Genomic DNA, 21,282 nt, shown 5'->3' with positions numbered 1-21,282 from the left:
ACGCGATGCAATTTCATTCAATCCGAACAATACAACGTATACGCCAGCCAGCACGCAAACAAAGGTGTGCATACAAAAGAAAATAATCATCTCCTCTCCGTTGCCAGATTTATTTATTGAAAAAAGTCATTGTTGTTTGTCGGACTGAACAAATATACCAGAAATAAATATTTAAACATGTTATGTAAGTTTCTGTTGCATTCCAAGTGGTGAATAAATGTTTTAAACCGATAAATACCCATATAATTGATACATCGCGAACATGTGTTATGATATAGAATAAACATTTCGTCAAGTCTGGCAACATTATGCATCAGCTGGCATATTTTAACACCCATTTCCACCCACCACAGTTGTAAACAAAATTTATCTATTGCTGCTGCACTTTTCCGTACCAATTGCCTCACTATTACAAACAAGCGATACAGTCATTAATTTTCAAAATATTGTGATGGAGTCTTGAGCCTTAAGAAAAATGCCATTACCAATCTAATGATTAAACTATTTTCGTGCACAATGGAATGTTGGTATATCGTTAGGTATTTACAGCTCCGTGTGCTGTGAGGGAAACTTCTTCAGCACGGCGTGGTACAGATTGTAGAATGCATACACCGAAACGGACAGGATCACAATGAGCGCCCCGCCGAACGCCATCGAGAGGAAGTTTCCGTCGATGATGCCACTGCAGCTGGACCGGGTTTGGGGTGACCACAGGTCCGACGCACTTCCGCTGGGGGTCGTATTCTGGCGTTCGGCAATCAACCGCTTCATTTGGTTCAACCGCTCGCGGAGCACTTCCACCGATTCAGACGATAGGTCCTCTGTTGGGTATAATTAAATCGAACTATGGCATTATATGAAGAGCAAACGAGCGTTGGAAGTAATTTACCATCTCGAGCGTTGCTGGATTTTTTTTGTTTCGATGCCATTGTGATGTGTGCACTGTCTTATCTAAATTTAGGCGCAATTACCTTATCCCAACCAATGTATTCGCACAAAGATTTACTTTTTGAGAATATTTAATCGCAAATTTGAGAAAATTGTATGTTTCCTGCGATTGATTGGATGCTGTAAATAGAAATGCGAAAATATTGATTTTTCACCATTCACAGAGCGATGACGGCGGATGACAGATGAAACTCGCATCCATTGATATCCAAGTCGAGCAGTTGCAGCATCTTTATCTTTCATGTTCTTTGTGCTGTCGAGCAGTTTATCGAATTTTGAATTTTTGGTCCAGGGCTGTCCACGGTAAAAAAAATTTCTCGCATAGCAATGTACAGTGATTTCAGGTAAGAAGTCTACCAAAATCACAAAATCGACCACAATTGCAGACCTTCGTAGAACCTGTCTTCGAGCTAAGAGAAGGTTGCGACGTTCCAGAACAGACGCTGAAAAGGTCGAGAGACGCCGGGCGTTCCAGACAGCGAGCAGAGCTCTGAACTACGAGATTAAATGTAGTAATAGAGCCTGCTTTGAGCAGCTGAGCAGGGTGGCGAACGACAATCCATGGGGAGATGCATACAGGATGGTGATGGCTAGGACTAACAGCACGCCACCTAAGAAATTTCCGGAGATGTTGGCCAAAAAAGTCGAAGGGTTGTTTCCGAGTTATGAATCATCGAACTGGTTCGCTACCCCGTGTGACTGACGAGGAGCTTATCGTAGCTGCAAGGAAACTTAAGCTCAACAAGGTACCAGGCCCGGTTAATATTCCAATCCTGGTCCTTAGACACGCTATTCTTGCTGATCCAGATATGTTCAGGAGCTGCCTCCATCATCCTGAATAGATTGTCGGCTTATACAGAGTGTGCTGTTGGCCTATCCAGCAACCAGTAAGGTTTCCGTAAGGGCCGTTCTACCATCGAAGCAATTCGATCGGTAACGGATACGGCGAAGATAGCGAGAGGTTTGAACAGGCGAGGTATTAGGTACTGCGCATTGATTACACTTGATGTAAAAAACGCTAGCTGGGCAGCTATTGCTGACTCCCTGCGCCGATTGAGATTTCCGGATTACCTGTGGAGGACACTGAAAAGTTATTTTCAAATCGCGAAAATCGGACGTCTACGGTGGGTCGGCACATTGCTTGAATTTCGGATCATAACCCGCCGAAAATGGTTCTAGATAGTGAAACGACCGACGCAAGAAGGCAAAGTACGCAGTGAGCAAGGCGGATCGATCGGGTGGAAGACGATTTGTGGACCCTTCGTAAACCAAGTGGTTGGCGGCGTGCAGCCATAGTCCGAGCTGGATATAGACGACTTTTATGTGCTACAAAGGCCACTCAGGCCTTAATCTGAACAAATAATGATTCTTGGTACAGATTATTTTGATTTGATGTGTTCGCAGATGCCGACTGTAATGGCGATAGCCATGATAGCAAGTCTACCACACATTTCTTGATCTGTTATGCAAACGACCTCGAGAAACGAAATAAGGAAAATTCAGTAGAAAACAAGGGAGTGTTCATCGTTATCGCATCAGCCATAAACGGAAGGTCGTCAATCTGAAGTTCTGGTGCCTTTTTAACTGAATTCCGCCAGCGATATTTCTATCATTCAATTTCGAAAGCAGTCTGGGAGTAATTTGATAAGCCCAAGATAAAACCATCATCAAGTTAAGCCTCCTCCACTGTGAGATTCACTATCACTAGTGTTGATGAGTGCATATCTCAAAGGAGAAACCATTCCATGCGCTTGTTACGTTACATACCACAGTGGGCGCAATCAGTACAAATCGCGCGTCTTTTCGATTTGCGTCCAAATGAATAATTAGGTAATAACAAGAACAAACTGATAGATGTGTTTTTTATGTTAATATTTATTTACAAATTTTATTCACATTTTCGCATAATGTGGATACTTACTTCTCTTTGCTCCATGCTAAACATTGTTTTGCGCTGCAGTTTGTTTTACCAAATGTGGCTAACATTTTACTGTATGAATATGAAAACAAACAGCCACAATATGCGTACCAATCATTCATTCACTCATTTCCTTAATCATTTCGAATTAGCATTTGCGATAAGATACCTACATCTTCCTCTTTGCAAAGAGATATTGTCACCAAGATGCTTAAACAACAACGTATACGAAATACAAACATGATACACATTATTACGTCTGGATTTCATGTATTTCATTACCAGCGGATTATCTATCTAAATTCTATACTAGTAGAATTAATTTAAAAGCCTTTTTTTCAATACGCATCCTATAATTCTCGATCATCAAGCGATCACAGCAGCTGTCGTTTGGCTGATATGAAAAGATTTCCTTTTTAATTCTAGGTGGTTAAATAAATAGAGTGATTTGATAAACTATGAATACACCGGAATCCGATTTCCGAGTGTCGAATAAAATTTTTCAAATGATCATTTCGAAGGGGTAAAGGTCCATTGTATTGACTATACGATTTTTTTGAAAGTAATGAAAAAATATGGCGAGTTCAAAGTCATGTGAACTAATCAGTTTCCTACAGATCACAAAATCACATATGTATATAGGTTGGGCATAATGGTTTACACATATGCCTAATAGTAGTTCCGCCTTCAGAACCGAAAGGATACATACAAAGCAACACCTAGCTTCATATACGACTCCATTATAAACTATTATAATCACTTTCCATAGAATTTGTGCCTATTTAGCTTCAGAAGTGGGAAGCTATTGCAATCCAAAACTAGGAACCTGACAACGGTGTCTGCGTACAGCTTCACCCATTCCGCTGGCTAATCCGGCAGGTCGATACTAATGATCGGTACCACCGGTTTAAGGTGATCGTTCTTTTTGCTTATCGCTGCCTTCTTGCCCTTTTTGCCGTACTTTTCGAATTCGTCCAACTGCGCGGTCGTCGTGTCCAGTGGTTGTGTTTGACCGGCGCTCTCCGTGTGATATGATATGTTACCGTACTCCTGCAGGCACGGTACCACTCCTAGCAGGAACTGACAGAAGTTCTTTCGAATGCCGAACCACCCTGCAAAATAAAGGGTAATTGTTTCCTTTAATCGTACTTTTACATGAAAAGGTTATATATTTGTTGAATAGAAACTATCCAGCTTTTCACGTTCGCCATAATGGCGGTTGCTATAAATAAATGTGACAGTAACTGCTTCCGACGCTAAACTGTTGTCTTAGTAACCATTTTCACATTTTCACATTGTTTATTTATTGTTTTCAGAAAAGGCCAAACACGAGGAAAATGGAGAAAAAATTGTTGCAACTAGTTGTAAACTAATTATTGTTGTTTCAAATCTAATTCGTATTTTTATTTTAGGTAGAAGTAATTCTCCCCGTTTGGTCGTTGACGTCGATATTAACTTTAAGAAGATTCCAAACCTAGGCATGTCTATATGCAGAGCAGAACTCTCATGCAAACATCAACTCCGACGAGATGTTCTACTGCATATTCAGATGCGAGAAGCTGTAATGTGTTCCGATTTAAATCAGATGTGTGGATGATTGCAGATGTTAATCCATATCAAGAAACAGCTATAATGCTAAGATCCATGAAACAAAAGCTGCCGTTGTTTCATTTATTTCGTTGCGTAGGGCATGGTGTACCTATGTGTTGATTCAAGCTTAATAGCCATCACCCACCCATCATCAGCAAAATTCGATATTTGAGGTGTTGTTAAAGTATGAAGGTGCAGGATTTTTTAAAAATTAAACGCAGATGTTCGTGCTAGATCCAAAATTTAATAAGCATAACCTTTAGCTTAAGATTATCTTTTCTTGGGTTAATTGATTTCCGCAAGGTCAACGATTGCTCATTCACCATCACCATCAGGACCTTTGCCAAATCTTAGATCGATGTTATCGTATGAGTACATCCTTCAAATTTAACTTTTTCACCGATCCCAGTTGTGCAAATCGCGGAGTTGATTTGCTAAACTATCGGCCGAATTGACGTAGGGCCCTTTGAGTGCCATAATAAACAAACGGTTCTCTCAGCTCCAGAAGTACAAAAATCGTAAGCTCAGAACTAAGTAAAAGAATTTAAAAAGTCGAGCAATGATTCGTCTACTGGAGTGTTCATAGTATTTGTTTTATCATCTACTTACGCGTTGTATGAACTTGAAAACATGAATTCAAACGTATGGCTATCGATTGCATTGGCTCGACAACTGATGATGGGCCAATAATACAATGAACTTATAACAGTTCAGGGTGAATATTCGTGGCATCCAAAACTTAGCCGAGTGCAGTAGTTTTTCTAATTTAAGCCAACATATCTTGGATCTTTTTCTATTCAAAAGCTAATAATTGAATATAATAATATTTTAATGTCAGTAATACGGTACTACGCTGCATTTTTTTTTTCATTAAATTTAACTCCACATCAACAGGTGAGTTGATAGTGTATGGGACGATAGTTTGAACCTAAAAGAAAAATGCGAAAGTATTATAAAATCGTTCGAAAGTTTGATATACTAATTTTCCCCATTTTCTTCGCGTCTTGCCTTTTCTGAGAACAATAAATAAACAATGTGAAAATGGTTCCTAAGATACATGGAGCGTCGATTACAGTTTAGCGTCGGAAGCAGTTACTGTCACATTTATTTATAGCAGTCGCCATTATGGCTACCGTGGAAAGCTGGATATAGAGCTTTTGCACTTTGCAGTGTCATGATGGCTTATTTTATCCTCCATCTCTATTCAAAGCACACAGTAAGCTTATCAATCATAACAGTGGAAAATAAATGGGAGTCAGAGATATGCCAAACAATAAATATATTCAAGAAGGGTGTCCTACGCTCAGGCACACTCTGCGGTTATGAAGTGGGAACCTATAAGTGAAAGGATAATAGTTGCCAGATTTAGAACACGGGTCCGAAACCTTACTATAATCCAATGTTATGCGCCAACCGATGCTGCCGATCTGCAAGACAAAGAGAACTTTTACAGTCAACTCAATGCCGTCGTAGATAGAATTCCGAAGGGTGATATCAAGATCTGTTTGGGCGACTTCAATGCGAAGATCGGATCCGACAACTCGAACCATGAGCGCATTATGGTCTCGGAGAAATGAGCGAAAACGGAGAGCTGTTCGCAGAATTTTGTGGTAATAACGACATGGTGATCGGGGGATCGCTCTTCCCTCATCGACCGGTTCACAAGGTCACGTGGGTCTCCCGTGACGGCTTTACAGAAAATCAAATCGACCACATCTGCATCAGCCGAAAATGGAAACGGAGCCTTCTTGATGTACGGAATAAACGTAGTGCCGATATCGCGTCTGATCATCACCTCCTCATCGGCGAAATACGCCTGCGCATTGCGCGGATTCGTCGGCAGGAGGAAAAAATTGGACGACGATTCAACACACGCCGACTGGAAGATGCCATGGTGAAACGGTCCTTCGATGAAGAACTGAAGACGCGTGCTGCAGATATTCCGGAAGGTGGCAGCGTGGAAGACCAATGGATCGCCATCAAGAATGCCTACATCACCACCAGCGAGAACAATCTGGGCGACCTACGCACCCAGAGAAAACAATGGATCACCGATGAGACCTGGAGAAAGATAGAGGAGCGAAGAGAAGCCAAAACGGCGATAGAGCGATCGAAAACCAGAGGAGCCAAAGTCTTAGCCCGTCAACGATACTCGGCTCTTGAGAAGGAAGTACACTGAAATGAAACCACCTTTATATTTTATGTGCGCGAATCATATAAAAAAGATTCGACTGAAGTTATCACGAATTCATGTGCAGCATTTGAAATTAATTTATCAACAACAATATTTGATAGCTAACTAAATGTAATTTAAAGGTAGTCTATTTACATGCCATACGACCTAACAATGAATTTTATGTGCAATGGTCGATAGTTGATAAATATTTATAGCTGCACATAAATCTCATTAGCGAACTCTAATAGATAATTTTTCTGGTATAGAAAGTTGATGGTCGGATGAAAATTTTCTCTGGCAGCAAAATGTAAGTAAATTTTGTTTTAAATCCAAAATGTCTACTAATTAGTTTCCATTTTCCAGTTTTAATCTAATTCCTGCTTTAGGTGTGTGTGCATCATCATGGATTTACAGTTTTATCACTTTTATCCACATCAGCGTCAGCATTCAGAAAACTCCGGCATCCGGAATCAAGTCAACTTTGAGACAGAGCGCCGCTTTAGAAAAGATGGTGCCCGTTTGAACATGAAAACTTCGCATCCTTTGGAGAAGACCCTGGAGTGGATAATTTAGAAAACGATCAAGTTTGATCTGTAAGTACAGTAAGTAGAGTTCCAGCAACCAAACACAGAACCACCTCCTGACAGTCTGCCGCAGTTGCCACCGAGCGAGTCATCGCCACTGATGAAACGCGCTGATACTTCGTCGGTATCGGAAAGAAGCTTGCTGAATATTAATGATCCGTCGCCGAAAACATCGGATCCTCCAAGATATGTCCACCGAATTCGATACCAAAACATATCAACACGGAAAATTCCTTGCACCTGCCGTACCTTTCCCATCTATATTTTACCACGGACCACCATCAACGCATCGACGCCACGGTACCTCTCCTTCAAGGTCGATTCCCGTTCAGCCCAGGTAGCATTACCCATATCCGTCCTCAACCAGTGGATAGTATTCATCGTCCAAAGCTACAAGAGATGCCTTGTAGTGATTACTACGGCGAGTTTTTTCGGTTGCTAATGCCAATCATAGAAATTGTGCTGCATCTTAAATTATTGCATTATCATTTTATTCATCAAGTAGAAAATTAAAAACATTTTTGTTAATACATTGTGTTTCATTGGTGAATTTTATTTTATAATAAATAACTAAGCATGCATTTGATTTATGAAGCTGCCCACACGAAATATATCTGCAGTTGCATTTAGATAATATTGAAAAAGTTAGATAAATTATATTAGATGTGCATTTATTTTATGTGTGCGTTGCACATAAAATTGAAGAGCCAAAAAATTTTCAATTTTATATGCATGATTGATAAAAATTATTCGCAAAGCTTGATTGCAAAAATATATGTGCATTGCACATACAATTTAGATGGTAATTAAGCTCAGTGTAAAACGCTCATGTCGACGGGACAAGCGAGCGTGGGCAGACTCTCTTACCGACGAAGGAGAGAGAGCCGCCGCAACCGAGGACATTCGCCTCCTCTACGATATCTCACGACGCTTAAGCGGGGCGAAGATGAATGCAACTTTTTCAAGTGCCAGAGGCCATCACCACCTCGGCATGATCTGCCTAGGATCCGACGTATAACACGCGTCAATACCGAAGCTCCATCACTGCTAGAGATTCAAACAGCCATCCAAAGCATGAAATCGAATAAAGCCCCAGGGGTCGACCGCATATCAGCCGAGATGCTCAAAGCTGACCCCATGACATCCGCTCAACTACTGCATCGTTTATTTCGTAATATCTGGGACACCGCAACTTTCCCGGTCGACTGAATGCAAGGTATCTTAGTGAAGGTGCCCAAAAAGGGTGACCTGACTGTATGCGATAACTGGCGAGGCATTATGTTGCTGTGTACAGTTCTCAAAGTTCTGTGCAAAATTATCCTAGCCCGGATTCAGGAGAAGATCTCTCCGGCGGCAGCAAGACGGATTCCGTGCCGGAAGATCCTGTGTAGACCATATTGTCACGATCCGCATCATTCTGGAGCAGGTCAACGAATTCCAAGAGTCCTTTTACTTGGAATTCATTGACTACGAAAAAGCTTTCGACCGTCTCAATCACGAGAATATGTGGGGCACCCTGAGACGCAAGGGATTTCCTGAGAAAATCATCGGCCTCATCGAGGCACAGTACGAGGCCTTCTCGTGTAGAGTGCTGCACAATGGGGTCTTGTCCGACCCTATCCGGGTCGTAGCTGGTGTGAGGCAAGGATATATTCTATCACCGTTACTGTTCCTCATCGTAATCGACGAGATTCTGGTAGATGCGATTGACCGTGAACCAAACCGCGGGCTGTTATGGCAGCCTATAACCATGGAGCACCTAAATGACTTCGCATTGGCGGATGATGTTGCACTCCTCGCGCAACGGCGCTCTGATATGCAGAGTAAGCTCAACGACCTTGCCGAGCGCTCCTCTTCGGCAGGTTTAGTCATCAACGTCAACAAAACCAAATCGTTGGATGTAAACACAGTGACTCCTTCCAGTTTCACAGTAGCCGGGCAACCAGTGGAGAATGTTGAAAGCTTCCAATATCGCACGGATAAAGAAAGCAAGGGCTGCCTTTGCGAGTTTAAGAAATATCCGGAAAAACAGGCAGATAAGTGAACGCACCAAAATACGAATTTTCAACTCTAACGTGAAATCTGTGCTGTTATACGCTAGCGAAACATGGTGTGTATCAGTGGAGAACACTCAACGGCTGCAGGTGTTCATTAATAGATGCCTGCGGTATATAATTCGGGCCTGGTGGCCTCACAACTGGATCTCAAACAACGAGCTCCATCGTCGTTGTCACCAGAGGCCGATAGCAACAGAAATTCGGGATCGGAAGTGGGGCTGGGTCGGCCACACTCTACGTAGGGCGGAAACGAAATCTGTAAACAAGCATTAGACTGGAACCTAGCGGGACATCGCAGCAGAGGCAGACCCAGAGGCTCATGGCGGTGAAGCCTCAATAAAGAAATAAAAGAAGTCGACCGAAATCTAACCTGGCAACAGGTTAAAGCGATAGCCGGGCAACTCTCAGGATGGAGATCTTTCAAGTCGGCCCTTCCCGATCAAGAATACATAACAAAATTATAACAAGGGGAGTTATTTATTTCAGAAAAATATTGTAACGAAATGTGTTATAAATTTGGCTGGTTAGTTGTTAAAATAACAAAAAATATAACAAAAATACCTCAAGCCGTAACATAATTAAAACAGAGGTTGATACATTCATATCAACATTATAACAAACGTTGATATATTTTTTCTGTACCAAAATCTACTTTCAAGTTAATTGCCTACATCACGGATAGAAATCTGGTACGCTTCCACACCGGATTTCCATCCATAATGTAGGCAATTAACTTTGTTGCAGCTATGTATTAATATCGAGCGGGTTCAAGTTATACTGATGGTGATTACCTAAGATTTTGTTTCCAATGTCTACAAAAAATGTAGTCAATTATTTTGTGAAAATATTCATAACTAATGTTGTTATAATTTTGATATGAAATAAAACTGGCCGAAGACACATTTTTATCGAATTATCTAATTATAACACACGTTGTTTTAAATAACAACAATTGATAGAATTGAGTTATAATTTTGTTATGCATTCCTGATCGGGTTTGCACCACCGGAGGTGTACAGGATCCATAAGTAAGTAAGTAAGTGTCCTACGAAAGGCGGAAAGCACATAAGGCGGAATACGAAAGGCAGAACGATACAAAAGGCAGAAACACGAAAGGCGGAATCACAAAAGGCATAATCACGAAAGGCAGAATTGCATTAGATTAGGCTGTTTTAACTTATGCGGAACATTTTGAACCAACATATCAAATGGCGTGATTCTCCTTTCGCTATAAAAAGATATACTTTGGTCGTTGATCGGCCAGATGCATGTTTTCTTGTTGTTTAGTGTGGAGACCTTCCGTAGCTCAGAAATAAGGCATATGGCTTTGTACGAAGCATACCATGCTGAAGGTGACTGAAAATTTCGAAAATAATAATCGAATCTCTATACGGTCTGTTTTTGGGTTGCAAATTTTCACGCCTTTCCGAAGCATGGAAATCATATCTTTCTTCTATATAATAAAAATGAAATGGTCTGTGTTCGTATCAGCATAACTCAAAATCGGCTGGATGGATTTTCTTCATTCCTTCAGCAGATATGATCATTATAGTTTCCGACGGGTTTATATGATATTTGTTTATGCGAAAATCACGGGTAAGATGGAGTAAATCGTGAAAAACTAAAATGAGGATTCGTATGGAATTTTCGTATGGGCAGTTCACAACGCACATTTTCGCCTACTATGCAGGACAACGTCTGCCGGGTCGACTAGTACATAATAACTCTGGATGTGCTTAATAGATACTAAGCTAAGAGACTATTGGTGTTTCAGTTGTGAGATGAGATTTCAATAGATAAAAGGGAGCTTTGGGGCGTTTGGCATAAAGTCATTTGATATTAAGCCGTTCAGAGGTGAACCAGCCAAGAGCTGAAAGCCTCTTTAATAAAGAAGACGAAAAAAATTAAGCCGTTTGGCATAATGGTCATTTGGTAAAATGTTCGTTTGACATAACGCAATGAAAATGATCTTATTTTCAATAATTATATTCTTTACGCAACTTAAAACTGGACTTCAACATAGACTTCTTGATATTTTAATGAAGAAGGCAAGATGCATGCTTTCAAAGAAGGCATCATCATTATCCAGAGCAATCGCGTAATTTAAAAGAAGGCATGATCTCCCCTTTTGCATTGCTCCGTGCTTTAAAAGGAGGCATCATCAACTCTTTTCTATTATCCCGAACTATTGCGTAATTTGAAAGAAAGAATAATCTCCCCTTCCCTTTCGCATTGTATCGAGCAACACCGTGGGATTCAGATAACGACGACTGTGGCATTGAACCTCTAGCGTCGTACACTCTGATCCAGATCCACTGTGCAGCAAAGGATTGTAAAACTCAGGGCAGCCATCCACTGTATGACGCTTTCTTAAACGACATGGCCACTCACGTGGTCGTACATACAACACGGACACAGATCCAGCCGCTCAACCGTCTTCCATTGTTCTTCAATGCTTTGTGACACGAACTCTGAACAATTTCGACGGAACATTTCATGTCCCGATGTTGTGCTTCGGTTGACTGATCCGGGTTCTTCGCCACACCCTTCTGACTGGACTGACAGTTCCATAGAAAACTCCCTCCATTCATCGTGTGAAAAAATCTCTTTGCTTTGGGCTTATCTTTCTTCTTGATCTTCTCATCCACATCCGTCTTTTCGAAAATTGCTTCGAACACTCTCTCCATAAAAGCTCCAAACGTTTTCAAGTCGACCGATTGTGCGCGTCGCTTGTATTCCACCCACTCCATTGCGTAGTACGAAGGTAACTTTTGGAGCAAACTTTGCATGAGAATGGGATTTTTAAAATGATCGGCTAACCCCGCAGCTTTGAGATGCTGCGTAAATTCCTCAACTGCACTCCGAAACTCGATTACCGACTCGAGGCTCTCTCCCTTGGGTCCTCCCAATTCCTTTATCTGGTTAGACAATCTTGACGACTAAATCTCCGGATACCTACCCGAATCTATTCCGCAGCTTCTTGAATATCAACGGCACATTTTCAGGTAGTAAGAGGCGATTTCGTACTACATCAAATGCCTTGCTCTGCAAAGCTTCTTGCAGACGGACCAAGTTCTCAGCTTTAGTAAATCCACATGACTTATTCGCCTGCTCGTATGCACTGATAAACATTGGCCATTCTTCAGCAGCACCGGCAAACTTCGGAAGACTTCAGGAAACACTTAGCGGGATGCAATCTGCAACTGCGTTGGAGCTTCCTCAAAACCACTCAAACTCCGCTCGAAATCCTCTTCATCAAAGTCGAAATGCGAACTATAGTTTTGTGTATGAGACTCGAATGACGGTCTAGGGAGGCTTGAACGTTCTACCCTATTCGACGGTCTCAGACTGCTCTGGGACTTTGGTAGACGAATCGAACTGTGATGCGAAAGATTTGTAGTTGACAGCTGCGGCCTTTCTTGGACAAATTCCGGAAATTCATCCCCGCTCAATCCCAAATCTTCTTTGCCAGTTCCATTTTCTATTATCTGCTTCAATTCCAGACGTCTCTGCATCAAATTTTTTAGCCGAGCAATCTCCTTCCTCTGTAGCTCAAGAGTATATTTCATTGATTATCCTCCTCAAGTTCTTCCAAACGGTTCCATTCGTCTAGTTCTTTTATCTCCTTCAGCGCCCGAGTTAGTCGACTCTGCAGTCGATGCGCTGACAGTTTTCTTCACACGCTTACGAACACAACTAGCTCTCTGAACCGGAACAGACTCGGATCGCTAAACACGCTTACGATAATGACTTAACACTTCTGTCAGTGCATGCAACAAATCTTTCTCTTCGCATTCCACTTGCTTCTTGCCTTACTCTATATGTACGCCTGATCTTTCGACCTCCTGCGCTTGAGCCCTTCTCAGCTGACTTCTTTTTGTAAAATTCGCCTTAGCTGACTTACCGACTCCCGAGCTATTACTCTCTATTTTGCCAGCATGCTCAAGTTTCAGTGGGTATATATATCTGTTTTACCTGCAACACCCATTGGTGTACGGACACTCTATTTTTTTTTCTTTTTTTTTTAATGAACAATTTTAACTTTGAAGTTATTTATCCTCTCGTTATTACATCTTTACATTACTACATTTTTGCCTTTATCGTATACTAAGTATACGTAAAGGCTATAATTTCACTCCAAAACCAAACTTTTTATAGAAGGCTCGGAGACCCATAGTGTTATATACCAATCGACTCAGCTCGACGAATTGAGGTGATGTCTGTTTGTGTGTATGTATGTATGTGTGTGTGTGTATGTGTGTATGTGTACAAATTTTGTAGACACACTTTTTGGAACTTAGCATTACCCGATTTACTCGCAACAAGTTGCATTCGACGGGGAATGCGGTCCCATTGTTTGCTATTGAAAATTGGCCTGATCGGACATTGCATTTCGGAATTATTGAAAAATCATTGTTTTTTCCCAAGGGTCCCCCCTTGGAAAAAAATTTCAAAATCGAAAAAAATTTTTTTTTTCAAGAATGGTGGAAATGCATAGTAATTAATGCAAAAACATGCAAAATGATAGAAAATATGCGATCTATCCCCCTAAAGTGCTTTTTTGACCTTTCCTATGTGATTTTATCAGTACATTTTATGATGCACGAGAAAGGCACCATCGCCGCTAGGTGGATTAATCTGGGTTTTTATATCATAGCTTACTTATCAAATCTGTTTGTTTTAAAAATCTAATAAGTTTATCTTCCTCACATTTTTAAAAACTAAGGATCTGACAAGGATTATCCTTAAGATTTATCTCTTTTCGCTTTTCTTCGTATTTCCTACCATCTACAAGTATGTGTTGTACTGATAATTGAATATTACATGTTTCACAGATATTTGAGTCCCTATTAAAAATATGTTTGTGTGTTATATTCGTGTGTTCTATCCTTAGTCTACTTAGAGCTCTCTGTTCAAGTGATGAAGGGCGATCTGACCATGGAAGTGTAGAAGCTCTTATGGTTCGGAGGAAACTTGAATTTTGGTGCCACTCATTTTCCCATTGAAGTCGAAGAACATCTTAACAGAATTGCCGGGCATCGTCTCCTGGTATTGGGACATCCATTATTTCTGCATTAGTTCCTTGCTTAGCTAAAGTGTCTGCCTTTACATTCCCCGCTATACCCACATGGCCGGGTATCCAACAAAGCACAACACGTGTTGTTTCTAGTTTGGACTGCAATCGTTGGATCCAAGGATGTGTAGACTGACCATTTTCCAAAGCCTCTAATACACTGGCTGAATCCGAAAAAAATACCGTATGCTCATTATCATCTATGAGGTTTTCGACAGCATAAAGAACTGCCATTGTTTCGGCCGAAAAAATTTAACATTCTTTAGGTAACCCAATAGAAACGTTATTTGATTCGGAAGCAATGCCAAAACCGACTGTTCATGCACATAGAGCGATTAACGCGTTATCAACCCGGTTGAAAGGTGCGCGGTGATATGCACAATACGAAAACACTAGTTTTACGGCGATACAAAACTGCACTTTATTGCAATCGAACGACACACTTTATTTGGGGAACTAAGTACGAGCGGTGTTTATTTCCGTATAAAAGTACCGATCGCGGCGGAGGTTTATTGCTAACTATCTATCAGCTGTTTGCTGTTCTGCTGCCTCTACGCAGTAGAGGTGGTGTCGATGAGAGCAACAGACGATCGTGAGGCGATCACGGTACGGTGACCGTCGGGCATTCTAACTGCGAGAATGAGTGACCACATGCTAGGGTGGCTCTCGCAACATAAATTCAAAAACTAATTTCATTAACTTTTGGCACAATCACCGACATTGCCTGAGTTGACAGAACCGTCCGTGAATATTTTCTTATAATGCTTGTATCTGTTGTGCGTCAGGTGCAGGTAAATTTCGTTTTTTACCGACCAGTCGATACTTGGTTTCTTAGTATTCCAGGATCTTCCTCTTGCACTAACCCAGCGTTCGATTTTTGGGAAAAGTTTACCTGTAAGGTTTTCGTAATCCAATATTGTCCTATACACCGAGGGATAATTAGCTGTGTCGCTTACTTCCTCTTATTACGCTGTTATTCGTCTGTCACCGAGAAGAAGCTCCCTTTCTATTAAACGAATGGATTTGAATACGGATTTTTAGACAACCAAATAGTTAAAAGGTAATTGTCCTGATTCTGCCATTATCGATTCGACGGGACTTGATCGATAGACTCCACTTGCTTCTCGTATTCCTGCATTATATATGGGTTGTAGCATTGTCATATTTGTGGTGCTACCGCTATTCACAAAACTGATTCCAAACAATAGCTTTGGTACCAAAACTCCACTAGCTATTTGAAGTAGTGTTCTTCTTGCTCCTCCCTCCATCCGGTTTCCAACTGCCTTGAGGAAAGGATCCTCTCTATCCTCTCCCAAACAGGTCTCGCAGTACCAGACGATTTCCGCTACGCTCTCATCTACACTGACACACTGGAAGTGGTACCACTCCTGACCAGTACTGGAATTTCTCATTTTCAATGAGAGATGTCACGCGATGTTTACATATCTGCCCCTTTCAATATCTATAGAAATGCGAAAGTTGAATGGCATGCTACAAAAATCTCAAAAAATATTTGTCCCGTGACAGGGCATGAAAGTGTGCAATATCTGCTTTATTTTTGTGTTTGTTACCACTTTCAACCCGGTGAATTAAAGGAATATGATTAATTTATCGACTAGTCACTATTCTTCGCGTTTATCCATTAAAATAATTTAGAAATTTCAATTTTAAAATAAAGCACAACATCCTTTCATGACTGCCCCTGACATCTCTTGCACTGAACACTGCCATCGAACTCGAACAATTATAATATCTCCAACCAATGCGTGACATTTGACTAAATTGTCCAAAATTCTTTTTCAAGCTTTTTTTTACTTCATATTTTTTATAACGCTAGAGTCGGCACCGTGTGTGAAATTAGAATTCTCAAGCGCAACACGGATCGAGCGTGCTCAGTAAATGGATTTGGTTTGGTGAAATTGTTTCATTATGGTTTCACTAGGGCTACGGCAGGTAATTGCGTCCATGACCTAACTCCCACCATAGGCTCTGCAACCAATGAAAACATTCATTTGTTATATTTCCACCACATCAGAATCTGGGGTACCTGGGGCTACAATAGAGCTAGCACTTTGTAACCCCCGGATTCAAACTGATTGTAAAAGCATGGACTACAGAGACAAGTTTCTAAAATCTTAGAAACTTATATCTAGCCCCTGGATAGTTACAATTGTATGCCAATCAGCAATCACAGTTTAAACCACTGACTCAAACAACACATTTTGCAAACGTTACGACAATTTTACGCCAAATGATCTACCGCCGATCTTTTTATATGTACTTACATTTATTGCCGCCTTTGGCATTAAAGCTCAACAGGATCAACACGAACAGCGTCAAGAGCAGTGGTCCAGCCACCGCTATGAAAGGCCAGTCAAGGTCTTCGTCCAGTTTATCGGCAAGCAGCACCTGAAACACTAGGATTGGAAGCACGGTGGCACAGTTGCCGATCGCAGAATTGATGGCTGATTTCTTCTGCTGGGATGAAACTTCCGGAGTTCGAAGCAAAATTCCGCAGAATATTATACTATAAAGTACTGCTACCAGACTAAGGCACAGAACGATCCACAACGGTACGAATACCACTTCCCAGCTCCAGGAAACGAATCCGTCCAACTTGAGTGGCAGAAACACAAACTGCAGCGCGTTCACTGCACAAAACAGTTCCAGCTATATTTTTTCAAAAAGAACAATTGAAAGATTTGTTTCGCTATTACTCAGCTTGTTTTATACCTCAAAAGATCGATCGTGCTTTACGGCCCACACGCAGGCACCTACACTGGCAACGCTACCGAAGATCAGCGGGATGAACACCAGCACCCACAAGTGTCTCCCGGAGGTCAGTCTATCACAAGCCAGCAGTTCGAACATCAGCAGTATCAGATGCAGCGATAGTGATATCAACATGGCCTTAAAATGTGAATAGGAATCTCCTTCGACTCTGAAATAAATGATGGATATATTACGAAAGTTGTATAGATACAGCGAAATAGCAACTTAGCTCACCTGTAGTGTGGATATCGACACCATACTATGGCTCCGACAATTGCTCCCAGAGTAGCTATTGACTTCCATACCCATAGCGGTATGAATATCACCCAGTAGGGCCAGTCTGAAACAGAATCGTATATTAGTTCTAAATATTACTTTTCAAAAATGTAATTTTATACTTGCCTATAAATTCGTCTAAGCGTAGACAAAATAGGACCGTAAATGTGAATAAACAGCAATGTACCACAAATTTACTGCAAAAAGAACAAAAATAATATTTTATGACTTGTCATACTGATTTAATATCGTAAATATTGAACCTAGATATCATATGTCTGTCTCTAAATTAAGATCATCGATTTAGTCTTGAGAAGTCCCAAATCTCTCTGTGATAGTTTTTCCACATTTAACCTGAGTAGGACATGGTTTTCTACGGGAACGTGAACCCATCAGCCTAGATTTTCGAGTATCTACTTATTAGCTTTATCAATAGAATATCGGAACATAATCAAAATGCCATTCGTCAAACGGTGATGGCTCTCTACTTTGTACTATAGCGACAGTTGCATACAACCGCAATCTATCATAAACTTAGTAGGTTAATTATAATTCGAACATCACCGATCGATGTTTAAACCTTGAAAAAGTGCACATCGCACCGAGGTAAATACATTATAGCTACCGTCGTCAGCAACAGCAAGCAAGGCACCACCACGAAGACAGCAAAAACAGATCAGTATACTAAAGAAAACTGGCTCACCTCGGATTGAAATCCTGGAACAAGGATTGCAGATTCATCGTCGCAGGAAGTGATGGCTCACGGTGGCGGTCAGTTGCTCATCGTTCAATATTCAGTTTAGGGGGTTGAATTCGGAAAATAAGGAATCGTTGCTGAGGTACTTTTGCTGACAATGGTTTCCTCTCCTCTGTAGTTCGGGAAACAACGCACACTTTTTTGCTTTTGGTTTCGATTCGACTGAATAATAATTCGACATAGTTGTTTCATAAGGGCCGAAGTCGCAAATGTAAACAAATCGAGTTTATGTCATAGATCGAACCTCCTGGAAATGTACTATATGTAGCATATTCAAAATGGTACAAAATGTTGTTTTTTTGCTGTAAAAACAGAGAAATACAGAAGGGCGATATTACATTTCCGTTGGAATTTTTTTCTCGGCGCGATTGCGCCCCGTTTTCTCCATGGCAGCAAAAGGGCTAAACTGTGTTTCATTTTTGCATTATGACACTTCGTTCTTGCATCAAAAACACATGTGAGCAAAAGGGCTAAACGGTACTTTGAAAACACAACGGGGCGATGCAAACAGGCGATACTGACAAACAGGTTGACAGCCGGGCGTGGAATTTGGGCGAAAAGGATGTTGTCAAAAACATTATGGCGCATTTCTGAAGGGCGCAAGTGTACACTGTTAGAAAAAAGGACGACTAATTCTTTAATCATATTTTCAAATCGAAATAAATCCGAAGTAAATTTTATTTATATGTGGATTCAATGATTAGATATGGATGAACTTCATGCAAACTATTAACATTTAAAATAACATCTACTCTTTGAAATATAATTGAAAATATGTCATGGAACATTCCAACCCATTTTTCTCCATTCGAGCTCATTGCGACATTGGCCCTTATGAAACAACTGTGTCGAATTACGTGCATACGAAGTTGACGATAAATAACGAAGGAAGACAGATGAAAAAGCAGTGGAAATGAGTGGAGCGAAACATTTTTGACAGATTCTTTTGCTTTGATTTCTTTGCTTTGTTTCTCCTTCCGGCCCAATGATAAAAAGTATGAATAAAAATTGGGATGGACAAAAATACGATAAAAAATATACACTGAAACCCGAAAGAACCCAAAAACAATAAAGCCCCATCAAACGGAAAATCTGTCAAAATATACACGTGTCGCTGCGCGAACAAAATTAGTTCATCATAAAATCAATCACGCCGTTGCACCCAGCATTGCAACGCGTTGGTCTAAGCCATACCGATGTTGATGTCATATTAAGAAACTGTAAGTGATAAGTAGAGCGGAAAAAGGCATAACTAATTTACATAAGGACAGCTAGGAACGAGTATCGCACACAGATTAGGCGATAAACACGCCCACGCGTAGGCGCATGTGGCAATAAACATTTTTCCTTTCTCTTTCGTCCTGCCAGAATGCAGTCCTTTGGCAGGAACGATACAAATGTTTTTCAATCCTAAGAAGCTAATGTTATGCAATCATAGAAGATAAGCCGCGCCTTAAATTGTGAGCCCTTCCCGATCTGGCCGTAAGAGCAAGCGAAAGAGAATCGAATAAGGATAATTACCAGATCTGGATGGGCGTTAGTTAATAAGCTCAATACTATTATACAAGTGGTAGATCACCACACATTCAAAAAGAGTTACATTAGGCGCAACGTGGAAGATCACCACACATTGAAGAATAGTTGTAATGAGTGAAATAGAAAATATTCGTAGATTAATCACTAATGCCCAAAGAGAGCAAACATGTGACCCAAATATTTCTAAATTGTAAATCACTAATGTATCATGTAGAAGTAAGACCCTTACCCTGTGAATGTTTCAAATAAAATTAAGTTCGATGTTTTACTCCTGATTCTTTAATTAGAATTTCGAAACTCCGGTCTTCAACTTCCCTGCTTGACTCGAAAACGTCTCTCCGTAAAGGAGAAACAAGTAGTATCAAAAGGACTTTTGGTTTGGTTCCTTGGATCGAAACAAGTTGCTCTGTAACAGGAGTAACAAGTAGTTCCTTGGGAAAGTAACCTCGCGGTGTGCATTTGCGAAGGACATCTCCCTAACCGGAGAAAGAAGTAGCTCCTGCACCCAGAAAATTAGTGACAGTCCAGCGAGGTCGTCACAACCCGGTTCCTTGGATCGAAAAGGTCTCTCCCTAACAGGAGAAACAAGTAGTTTCGAGGAATCACCAAGCCGGCGTGCATTTGCGAAAACGTCTCCTCACACGGAGAAATAAGTAGCTCTTACACCCGAAACTCCAGTGACGACTGCGTCGACTTCGTCACATTTTGGTGGCTCCAGAGAGGACCTCGGAGGGCGAATCATCGTCAGGAATTGAGAGCTTCCAGTTAGTTGAAATCTAACTGAGACACCGCGGTAGGCCTGTGTGCCAAAAGTGTAGGCCTTTGTGCCACAAGAACGGTGTGTTGATCACCTAAAGAATCAACAACAAGTGAATAACGGTGTGCTGATCACCTAAAAGAATCAGCCGTGAACCAAGTGACAGGCCTTTGTGCCAAGTGTCGGCTTCGTGCCTCGTGTAGGCATTAAGCCAAGTGAACCGCGGAAGGCCAGTTGGGCCAAGTGTAGGCAGTAAGCCAAGAGCTTCCAGTTAGTCGAAATCTAACTGAGAAACCGCGGAAGGCCAGTTGGGCCAAGTGTAGGCAATAAGCCAAGCAGGCTTCGCGCCAACGGTGTACTGATCGCCATAAGAATCAGTCGTGTAGGCAGTAAGCCAAGTGAACCGCGGAAGGCCAGTTGGGCCAAGTGTAGGCAGTAAGCCAAGAGCTTCCAGTTAGTCGAAATCTAACTGAGAAACCGCGGAAGGCCAGTTGGGCCAAGTGTAGGCAATAAGCCAAGCAGGCTTCGCGCCAACGGTGTACTGATCGCCATAAGAATCAGTCGTGTAGGCTGTAAGCCAAGTGAACCGCGGAAGGCCAGTTGGGCCAAGTGTAGTCAATAAGCCAAGCAGGCTTCGCGCCAACGGTGTACTGATCGCCATAAGAATCAGTCGTGTAGGCAGTAAGCCAAGTGAACCGTGGTAGGCCAGTTGGGCCAAGTGAATCAAGTGAACCGAGTAATGACCACGTTGGAAGACGAGGTTCGTTACATGATCGAATATTTCAACGAGATAGATCGTCAAGTGAGTCTTGTAAGACAAACTCCAGCGCACCAAAG

General features: G+C 41.4%; 2 protein-coding genes across 3 annotated transcripts; both read right to left on the bottom strand.

The window, feature by feature from the left end:
* Positions 1-472: 472 nt before the first annotated feature.
* Positions 473-1,120, bottom strand: LOC134224544 (uncharacterized). Its single transcript, XM_062703923.1, has 2 exons — positions 890-1,120; positions 473-821 (listed from the first exon to the last, which is right to left on the bottom strand). The coding sequence occupies exons 1-2, from the start codon at positions 927-929 to the stop codon at positions 544-546; spliced, it is 318 nt and encodes a 105-aa protein (XP_062559907.1). The 5' UTR covers positions 930-1,120; the 3' UTR covers positions 473-543.
* A 1,685-nt stretch (positions 1,121-2,805) lies between these two features.
* On the bottom strand, positions 2,806-18,345 carry LOC134225333 (transmembrane protein 185B). Of its 2 annotated transcripts, none has more exons than XM_062705306.1 (6): positions 18,099-18,345; positions 17,522-17,592; positions 17,354-17,459; positions 17,081-17,288; positions 16,633-17,017; positions 2,806-3,978 (listed from the first exon to the last, which is right to left on the bottom strand). In XM_062705306.1, the coding sequence occupies exons 1-6, from the start codon at positions 18,134-18,136 to the stop codon at positions 3,734-3,736; spliced, it is 1,053 nt and encodes a 350-aa protein (XP_062561290.1). In that variant the 5' UTR covers positions 18,137-18,345; the 3' UTR covers positions 2,806-3,733. The 2 variants fall into 2 exon arrangements, with proteins under 2 accessions (XP_062561290.1, XP_062561291.1); XM_062705307.1 differs by lacking the exon at positions 18,099-18,345 and adding an exon at positions 17,659-17,724.
* Between the last annotated feature and the right edge of the window lie 2,937 nt (positions 18,346-21,282).

Source organism: Armigeres subalbatus, chromosome 3, assembly GCF_024139115.2.
Source record: "Armigeres subalbatus isolate Guangzhou_Male chromosome 3, GZ_Asu_2, whole genome shotgun sequence".
Taxonomy (NCBI): domain Eukaryota; kingdom Metazoa; phylum Arthropoda; class Insecta; order Diptera; family Culicidae; genus Armigeres; species Armigeres subalbatus.
This window is presented reverse-complemented; position numbering and strand designations above follow the sequence as displayed.

Bases quoted from the DNA above. Each gene is read 5' to 3' on its own strand.
- LOC134224544 (XM_062703923.1), bottom strand. From the start codon at position 929: ATGGCATCGAAACAAAAAAAATCCAGCAACGCTCGAGATG. The intron at 822-889 runs GTAAATTACTTC...TATACCCAACAG, and splicing joins ATCCAGCAACGCTCGAGATG to AGGACCTATCGTCTGAATCG.
- LOC134225333 (XM_062705306.1), bottom strand. From the start codon at position 18,136: ATGAATCTGCAATCCTTGTTCCAGGATTTCAATCCGAG. The intron at 17,018-17,080 runs GTATAAAACAAG...GAAAAAATATAG, and splicing joins AGCACGATCGATCTTTTGAG to CTGGAACTGTTTTGTGCAGT. The intron at 3,979-16,632 runs GTAAGTACATAT...TTTATTTTGCAG, and splicing joins TGCCAAAGGCGGCAATAAAT to GGTGGTTCGGCATTCGAAAG.